The sequence below is a fragment of the Antennarius striatus genome, chromosome 5 (assembly GCF_040054535.1).
Source record: "Antennarius striatus isolate MH-2024 chromosome 5, ASM4005453v1, whole genome shotgun sequence".
Taxonomy (NCBI): Eukaryota; Metazoa; Chordata; class Actinopteri; order Lophiiformes; family Antennariidae; genus Antennarius; species Antennarius striatus.
Genome location: NC_090780.1, coordinates 4,005,620 through 4,015,000, shown reverse-complemented (window position 1 = coordinate 4,015,000; position 9,381 = coordinate 4,005,620). Strand labels below are relative to the sequence as shown.

At 38.7% G+C, this 9,381-nt stretch overlaps 1 protein-coding gene across 9 annotated transcripts in view; it reads right to left on the bottom strand.

The window, feature by feature from the left end:
• LOC137595203 (transcriptional enhancer factor TEF-5-like) overlaps positions 1–9,381 on the bottom strand; it is a 34,915-nt gene that overhangs the window by 984 nt on the left and 24,550 nt on the right. The window contains exons 4-16 of one of the 9 annotated variants that reach the window (XM_068315118.1): positions 8,908–8,972; positions 8,142–8,204; positions 7,937–7,999; positions 5,087–5,098; positions 3,627–3,752; positions 3,445–3,485; positions 3,234–3,290; positions 2,756–2,820; positions 2,542–2,678; positions 2,029–2,202; positions 1,511–1,654; positions 1,281–1,433; positions 1–1,121 (exon numbers count right to left, since the gene is read on the bottom strand). The exon at positions 1–1,121 is cut by the window's left edge and continues 984 nt beyond it. In XM_068315118.1, coding sequence (XP_068171219.1) covers positions 1,008–1,121; positions 1,281–1,433; positions 1,511–1,654; positions 2,029–2,202; positions 2,542–2,678; positions 2,756–2,820; positions 3,234–3,290; positions 3,445–3,485; positions 3,627–3,752; positions 5,087–5,098; positions 7,937–7,999; positions 8,142–8,204; positions 8,908–8,972 — 1,214 coding nt within the window. In that variant the 3' untranslated portion in view covers positions 1–1,007. Of the gene's footprint in view, positions 1,122–1,280; positions 1,434–1,510; positions 1,655–2,028; positions 2,203–2,541; positions 2,679–2,755; positions 2,821–3,233; positions 3,291–3,444; positions 3,486–3,626; positions 3,753–5,086; positions 5,139–7,936; positions 8,000–8,141; positions 8,205–8,907; positions 8,973–9,381 lie in introns of those variants that run through there. The other 8 variants (XM_068315120.1, XM_068315119.1, XM_068315123.1 and 5 more) reach the window with 8 other exon arrangements.

Below are 9,381 nucleotides of genomic sequence, written 5' to 3'. Positions count from 1 at the left end.
AAACAACACTTTTTTTTTCCATTAGGCTACATAACTCAAGGCAGAAAATATGCACTGCTGTTGCTTCACCCTCCACTTCTTGATATTTAAGTGCAACCAAGCACAGGTCTTCAAGAGAAATTACAGGGGATCGAGTGAGGATGGAAAAGCCCTGATTTTATTTGAGGCTAGCAGTGGCACAAAGCATCCCTAGTGTCACAGATCTTTAGAGATAGACGCTGATAAGACCTGGTTTTTTAACTGCATAATATCACATTAAAAGTTAAAAACTAAATAGTAAGGTAACACAATAAACCTTCTCCCTGTACACGTGGACTGTAAAACTTGGGCTTTTATTTATTTATTTTTTAAATAAAACAACAGGCTACATATTTATTAACTCCCATCTCATTCCTCTGCTTGCTGCAATACAAAAACTGATCTGAGTGCTTTCTTTCCAATTTTTTTTTTTAAATAAACCTGTGTGACAATTAGTTATTTGTTCAAAAATAAGAGGTAGTAGAAAAGGCATTCCAAAGTGGCAGGCAATGATGTCATCTTTGGGGTAAAGGCACTTTCTTAACAAACCTACTGTAACAACACCACTTGGCTCTGGTTTTTCTCCTTCCATGGAAGTGTTCTCTCTTTATTTGTTTCAATCTTACACGCACTTCTCTTAGTGCATAAGAGTCTTTTCAACCATAGACACATTCTCATTCCCTCAATAAAACATTTCAAGCTCCATCAATCACCTTGGGAAAGTTAACCACTTCATCTAAGGCATGTTTAAACACATGGAAGATAGCTAATTGAAAAAGTCCATAATTCTTCAAAAATTTCTTTGTGTCGGCTGGTTAAGATTCACTTTTTTCCTTGCGAGCAACACTTTTTTAAAGCATAAACGGTGTCCATCTTAGTTCAGTCTAGGACTGACTGAGCGTTTGTTTTTTCCTGGATGGGTTTTGCTGGTCACAGAGAGATTGTGTCACACTTTTGGCTGGCTCTTCCAAAACTTCTCTGAAGAACTATTAGTCTTTAACAAGTCTGTAGACATGATACTGAGCTCCATGTTCACTTGTGGAAACCTCAAAAACAAACGCTATACAGAGCAAGGTCTCCTGGGTGTCACGATTTGTCACCACCTGTGGGGCAAATGGACAGTAAGAAATATGACAGCAGTCTGTTAACAAATACTGCAGACACAATAATGTGACAATCCAATCAATTCAGATAATAAATGTATACCAACATCCAATTATCAAATATTCCTCCAAAACTCCCCAAACCTACGAACATATTACCTGTAGGATTGTGAAGTTTTCAAGAACACTGTTCATCATGTATTTTTCAGGCAAATGCTTGAGTTTGTGGATAAAGTTGATCATGTACTCGCACATGGGAGAGCGGTGAATCCTGTAAACACACTTTCCTCCTTCCAGCCGGGCATATTCCGTCTGCAAGAAGGAGATTCCACGTAAATAATATGGACATATGTGTGCAAACAGAATCAAGAATCGCTGCAAAATCTTACCTCAACTTTCTCAACAACCTGCTTGCCAAACGAACAGACTTTGGTTGAAACAGTGATTGTCATATTCTCCAGGCTGCTGTACTGGCTGCTAACGCCATAGAAAGAACCAGGGCCATCCTGCATGCCGCTGCTATTCAGGTCCGCCTGCAGAGGAAGGTGTACATTTAATCTGATTAATAGCGAGAATGAATGAATGAATGAATTTTTAGGTAGCAAGAACAAAATGAGTTTCAAGTAAGGTCCATAATATAGTATTCAACTATGCAAAGAAAAACACTGACCAACAGAAAAGGAAAAAAAATCATCGTCAATTTATCTGGGAAAGTGTGAAGTGAATAAAAAACATCTCCAGTGGATTTTATATGGGCTGCAAATGCTAGCTGGATAAAGCTTAAGTATCATCATAGGGTTTCATTAGTTTAGAATAGCCTCCCACTAAGATAACTAAAAAAACAACAACCCACACACATAAATACACAACAATAACTAATAAGTTGTACGCGGTAATAACAACCCACCCAGAATTTAACTAGGAAGAAGGCGTTCTGAGGGCCTTTCTCATAAAGCTCCTTGAGGCCACCCTTCTTCTCGGGGAACTTGTCATAGATCTGTCTGATGTCCACGGCCTCGAGGAGCGGGTCGCTGTAGGAGGGGTTGGTCTGTCCAATGTGGACAAACAGGTGTTTGCTATACTGTGAACATAGACACAGGACACGACATAGGACACGGTTAACACCAGAATCAAACTTGACCAATCTGCTGCTTAAATTATTAAGGAGAGAGGAGAGGATTCAGTTCAGAGATGTCAGGTCTGTACAGAGTTCTGTCTAAACACAGCTACACAAAACCTGTTCTCTTAAAAAAAATACTACTCTTAACCAAATTTAAATGGTTGCCCCGGTTTTACAGCAAGAAACAACATTTTATTTTACAGAATAGTTACTGCCATACATACAGACCGTGCCCTCCTCTTGTTTTAGCAATCTATCCATATCTGAACGTGGGGATCCGTATCATTAATATTCGCTCACATTGTCTGGGTCTCTCTGGACTTCCATGAAGGCTGAGTACTCCAACAGCCGCAGCTTAGATGAGGCGATGGTCCGGTCCTGCCACACTGGCACGGCAGTAGCTGTTGGTGCAGGAGGAGGGGCCAGGGGCTCGTAACCTGAACACATTAATACAGCAGCCATCACTGGTTGTGTTCTTATTAAACTCCTCATTCATTTGCTCCGTCACACTTACTCGTTATGGACTGCGGAACAGGACCTGATAAGCTCGGGTACGGTGGCTGTGCAAAAGGTTTGATGCTGAAAGAAAATGAAAAGTGCAGTGAGGCAGTGACCTCTGTGAAACCCATGTCTGAGGCACATGGAGTTCACTATATTTCTGTTTCTAGTGAATACTGTGTGAAAAATGTGTTAGTCGGTGTGTTAATGTTTTGTTGCACCAGCTAGGCGTAAGTCCACCTGCTTCATTGCTTCTTAATTATTCAACAATTACTTTTATTGTCAAATACACAAATACTGACAGGTTCAGGTTTTTTTTTCTTTTGTAGTACTTCTGTGTACACAAGGTTTTTCTTCCAAAATTGAATTTGAAGCAGTTCATTTGCCTGGTGGTGGATTACATCAGTGCAGGAGACATACAGTACAATACAGTGCAGAGGAAGAGTTAGTGCTGCTTTGTGTTCACAGTTGGACTTCGGCTAGGGCGAACTTACGCATGGCTGGTGCGACCGAACCCAGGAGCCCTTCCCGGGTTGACGTCTACGACCAGCCTGGTGTGCAAAAATGTGATCTGTTAAACATGCCCTACAATACCCACCTGGCTTAACACCTAACCCCCTTGCGTCACTCATTTATGAATCAATTCTAGCACCAATCTCACTAAAGAAACCCCATCCTGTGGGGTCGGTAAAGCTGTTAACTTACTCCTGAGAAGGTCCTGGCTGCCCTGGGATAGGAGGCCAGAACTGGAGATTTAGAAAACATGATTAATTTGCAATACAGTATTAACACATTTCCATCAGCTGAAAAGTATTTTTTGTGGTTGTAATATAAAATGAAATAAAAAAATGTAAATGTGTTGTAACTGTAGAGCAAACAAAGCTCACTCTGGTTGGTTGGTAGGGGGCAGGAGGCAGTGGTGGAAGATGATTCTTGATCATACTAGGGGAGACGATCTGTGCAGAGGACAGCGCTGCCATGTTCTGTAAAGCTTTGTCTTTAGATGCCTGATCCTGTGAATGAAGTCAGCAATGATAATTATCAACCACAAGGTGGCGACACAACCTCATTTTGCATTAAATTGTTGCACAGGAGCAGATGATAACAATCTAAAACTAGATGTAATCATTTTAAAGAGCATCGTAAAATTACATTAGCTGGACAAGAACATTTTAAAAATCGAATTATTATTCTCAAAACATAATAGAGCCAACATGTTTTTTGGAAAAGCAGTTTGACAGACAGTCTTAAGCGAAAGGAAATACAGAGAAGATGACACAGTGCTGCTCCACGGTGGTATTTAAGCTTGACGACACAATGTGAGTGTTTTATCGCAATCACCACAGGAAAAATAGAATAAAGAGATTGCATTGTTTGGAGGATGCAGATTTTCACATAAGTTGCACAAGTTTCCTATGAAGATCATATCAATGTTGCGTCATTGAAACAGGCAGAAAGAGGTAAACACAGATTCATATGGAGAGATCTAAGCTACGAACATTTCAAAGCTTTCCTTTGTACCGAACAAACTTTAAAAAGGCATCCTTCGGTTCTATTATTGTGTTTGAAAAGAACACACTTAAAGGCATAATATGCAAAGACAAAAAAAAGAAAAGAAAAGATATCACTGCACAGACTCACAATGAATTAAATCATGATTTGTGACCCATTGGAATAGTCTAGCCTTGCTGAGACCCTGCCATCCAGCTTTCTTATTATTTTAATGCTTTTGGAACATATTTGACCTTTGGGCAGGGGTTTGTAACAGCACAAGGTTTTCATATAGTCCTCACTGTGAGTTGCTAACCCAGGGATTAACAACACGAACACAACATCCACATGGAGCCTTAACCACATTTCAAAATCGTGCAATGTGATCCCTTCCTGCAGGATTGTACGGCGGTGTCAGAACGTGTGTTGCTGTTTATTATTCATATGGCCCTATTTCCTCTCTTCATTCATCATGCAACTTACTTTGCCATTAGTGTTTGCATCCATTCAGCTGGTTTTCTGTTTAACTGACATTTACTGCATATTATGCCTTAAAGCTAATTAAACTAGAACTTTGCTATTAGAGGAAAGACGCTTCAGAAGCAGGAACGCAAATCAAAGCGTGGCACCTTACACATAGCAAGCAAGCCTTTGGGTTCTGGGGGAGACTATGGGGGATTATGATGTATTAGGCAGGATACTGTATTCAAAGCATGGCTATTTCCTGAGCATCGCTTCATTACAGAAGAGCAATATGAGATGGGACGCCATGCCAGCAGAGGGCCTTAGCAAGGGGACAGTGCACTGGTGCTGCCAAACAGAGAGGGGCAGGGAAGCATAAATCTGATTCACTTACCAAATTCATCGCCTGAATCAAAAAAGAGAGACACCATTAGTACTTGGCAGTTCTGAATGATGATCAAGTAAGATTTTTGGGTGCATTAGTATTTGTGTGTGATATAAGTTTGCATCTTTCTATGGTTTCTACGTGATGTGTAATAAATCATGTTTATCTGAAGCTTCTTGGACTTTTAGAAGAATGCTTATCACCATCTTTTGTACTTTACTGTGTACAGAATTTTTGCTGGAAATTATTTAAATTATATAATTTTTTTTTAAAAAAGTTTTGCTTCGAATAATTTTATTAGACAGCAATCAAAACACGAAACAGTAAAATAATAATTTCTGATCACGATGTAATTTGTTACTTGTAACAAGTTGATATTAATGTGCTTTTACTCCTGTTTTTAAATGTTATTTTTCTTTTTACCTTTAAAGCAACTGCAAGAATTTTGAAAAGCCGACTACAATTATTATTATTATTATGTGTTACGTTATATGTTTTGAGGTTTACTGCAACAACCCTTCATTGTAGTTATTTTTACCAATAGATCCACCCCAGACACGAGTTTAGTTTTTAAATGCTAGTGTGTAAGTTAAAGGAAGCACAGCATTGAAAACTGTTTCCAGCGCTGTTATCCAACAGCGAAAATATGAAACTGTCCAACAGGGAGCATAAAATATCCAAATGTGTCAACTACATTACACTCCAAATAGATCATGATTATAGTAAAATAGAACCGTCCCATCGTAAATAGTTCATGTTGTGTGAGACAGACAAAATGCGGATTGTTGTTTGTATAAAACAATAAAGGCATGAAAACAATATTAGTTTATTACAGCAAACTACAGTGGTACCTCTACTTACGAATGTCTCTACTTACAAAATTTTCTACTTACAAAATTTCTCAGCAGTTACGAAAGAAATTTTGACTTACATGAAGTATAAAACACAGTATGGGCTGATAGTCGCAGCTCCCACAGGTTCCTGAACGCAACATTCGCATAGCTGCTCTGCCATTGGCTATTACCTAGTATCTTCCTGGCATCCCATTGGCTAAGAGGGATGCCACTCCACCTCTGTGTGGAGCTAGATCAGCGTTTGTGCAGGGTCCTTGTCATTCGGCACTCGACCCCTGAGGTAGTCTGATAGTTTTGCTAAATATACTGTATGAACTTTTTAAGTACGTATTCGCTCTGGACTCCAAGAAAGTGACGGAGAAAAGAAGAAAAGAAAAGACGAAGAAAAGAGTTTTTTTGTCCGTATAAACAAAGCAAGAGATCATAGAAAAGCAAGAAAAAGGGATGCGTTTGGTTGATCTCACCAAAGAATATGGCCGTAATGCATCTACAATCACCACGTTATTAAAACAAAAGGAAGTTTAAGGAGATTAAGGCATCGCGTGGGTGGTTGGAGAAGTTCAGAAGGAGGACTGGAATTCACTCTGTTGTTCGGCATCTTGAGATACGAGCGCAGGAACCAAAGAGGGCAAAAAACAATGAGGACAGCAGTTAAAAGGTAAATGACCATCATTTTTATTCTTTATTCTATTCTTTGTTTTTTACGTTATGCACAACTCTCATTTATTGTGTAATAATCTAGTCGTAACATGTATTTGTTACATGTTTTGATGCATTTTTATGCTTTATAAAACATTTATGTCTGAATTTTGGGGGGTTTGGAACGGATTAGGGCATTTCCATGGAAAACGCGTCTCTACTTACGAAATTTTCTACTTTCGTAATTTCTTCCGGAACCAATTAATTTCGTAAGTAGAGGTACCACTGTAATAAATTTCCCAGTTTAGAATAAATAAAGTATATCTATCTATCTATCAAAGTACACACATAGTGCATTTCAGTTTATGCCTTTACGCTTCTACCTGAGAGTAAATTACACATTTAACTTGAAATGTAAGACAAAGACAGACAGTGAGTCATGACTGTAGATACGCTAACCCTTAAAAATGTTGGTCCTACGAAAATTGTGTAAAACTTGTTTGTACAGAAACTTCCAGATAAACAGGAGAGAGAAGGAGAACACAGTTAAAACTCAAATCCTTCTATCACTGGATGCATCAGTAGATTTTTCCTGCTGTATATTATACAGTCACCAAAGTCAATGGATATTGGATTTATATGTAAGGGCAATAATGTTCCTGAAACAATGGCAAATTTATCTTTTATAGATTAATCTGGAAGACACTTATGTCACTTGTTAAGACGGGTGTTCATTTGAAGATTAGTCTGCATTAAAAGGTTAATTTGTTAGAATGACTAAATTATTACCCATGACTGTGTTATGTATATGCAAATATGCAACAACCACAGAAAGCATGAGAAAATGGACTGGAAAAGGATCCATAATGAGAACAGTCAAGATTTTTTTTTTTTTTTTTGACTGTAATTTCACAACATCAACATTTTGAAAAGGAACTCAAAGTATCACAGTAGGGAGATTTTTAAAGAAGGAAAAAGTCTCAGAGGAGTAAAGTGCTGCAGAAGCATAACTGGAGCGTCACAGTCTGGCGATTAAATTACTGTACAAGTCATAAAAGCATATGCTGTATTGCTCTAGAGAATTGGGATAAAAATCAGCTACCATACTGTCATAGAGGAGCGGTGAAACCAGTTCATGCAGCTCTGATAGAGTTAAAAAGCAGTTTGTGCGCTACATGCATGGACTGCGGAGGTGACTCCTTGAGAATATCTCATTTATCTTGCCAAGCTTGCAAAAAACCCTACCTCGCAGGTGAGCTAACCTTGCATCAAAGCCATATTTGATTATTAACCAGCGCAAATTTGCAGGTTAGTGCAAAAGCCAAGCCTTCAGCAGCCCCCGCCGAGCCCGCGGTGAAGCGCATACCTTTAGCTTTGACTGGATCTCGCGAGATTTTCTCCGGGCGAGAACCTGCAAGTGGCTAGAAACCTGCACACAAGAATAGCCAAGAGGAGGGAAGAGGAAAAGGAGACAGGGAGAGAAAAGACAAGGGAAGAAAGAGAGAAGCCGTAACCAAAGAGGAAAGGGAAGCCCCGTCAGTGTTGCCGGGAGGCAGGCCAGCGGCACCTACCTTTATACCCGCCTGGTATTCACGAACTTTCTTCCGTGCTAACACCTGTATGTGACTAGACACCTAAAGGGGTGTGAAACAGTTTTTGAGCATAAAAAAACAACACAAACTCAAGTTGTGTACACATACACGCACATGCATGTTCCGAGGTGGCGCGCGCACACACACACACACACACACACACACACCCACGCGCACACACACCTGTCTGAGTGTGATATAATTCTATTGCACACAGAGATATACTTTTGATATGTTTTGTCATTATAATAAATATGAACATTGCAGTTTAGTCTGAGTAAACACCACATAAACCTGCTGATCATCTTTTTAAATATACAGCTATAAAATATAGTCCCTCACAAAGGCACTATTTACCCTGGTGGAGTAAGTACCTTATTACTTTTTTATTTTGCATTTTTTCAACAGAAATCCTTCTTTTCTTTTCTTTTTTTTCATGGAAAAATAATTAAAATAAGCTTCTCCGCAGTATATATCCAAAAAATATGGACTGGTCTACATTCAGCAAAGAAATACTGCGTCTAACAGATTGATGCAACTGTACTTTATTTCTCAGTTTTATAAAATAATTAATATATTTTATCATTTTAAAAAGACTAACCGGCATAAAAAGTAATCAATCCCAATTTTAGGTCTTTTAATGTGATTTGTTGTTTAGTAACACAAAAATTAAACCAAACTCGTGACAAACTGCAGTTGTGATGCAGTGCAGTGTTGTGATGTTTCTGCCTTTTCACTTGTTTACCTGTTTTCTTGTGCGAGTTTTTCCCGTCCTCAGCTTGATGTACCGTGCTATCAATTCATTGCGACCTGCAAAGAAAAAAAAAAGTCTTAAAAACAACACAAAACAAGGTTAAAACCAAATAAAAATACATACGAAATGATAGAAGATGTTTCCTGATATTAGAAATAATACCCTGAATTGGGCAAAAGGTGGCACTCTTGTCATATTTTGAATTAACATCTTGTAATTCGTATCTTGTTAACATCAGCGTGACCTTTCCCAGAGCTCCTCAGACCCATGGCAAACACACTTTTGTCACAGGTCAGACGTCACAATAACACCTCTTTCCTGTACTGTATAAAAATGTATTTCTCATCAAGAATAAGTCAGATATTAAAAGTTGATTTTCTTCTTTTATCTGCAGGTTTTCATTCAGCTTATCATCAGACCACACGGTCCTGAAGCCTAATTACAGATTGCTAAGAAAACAGAACT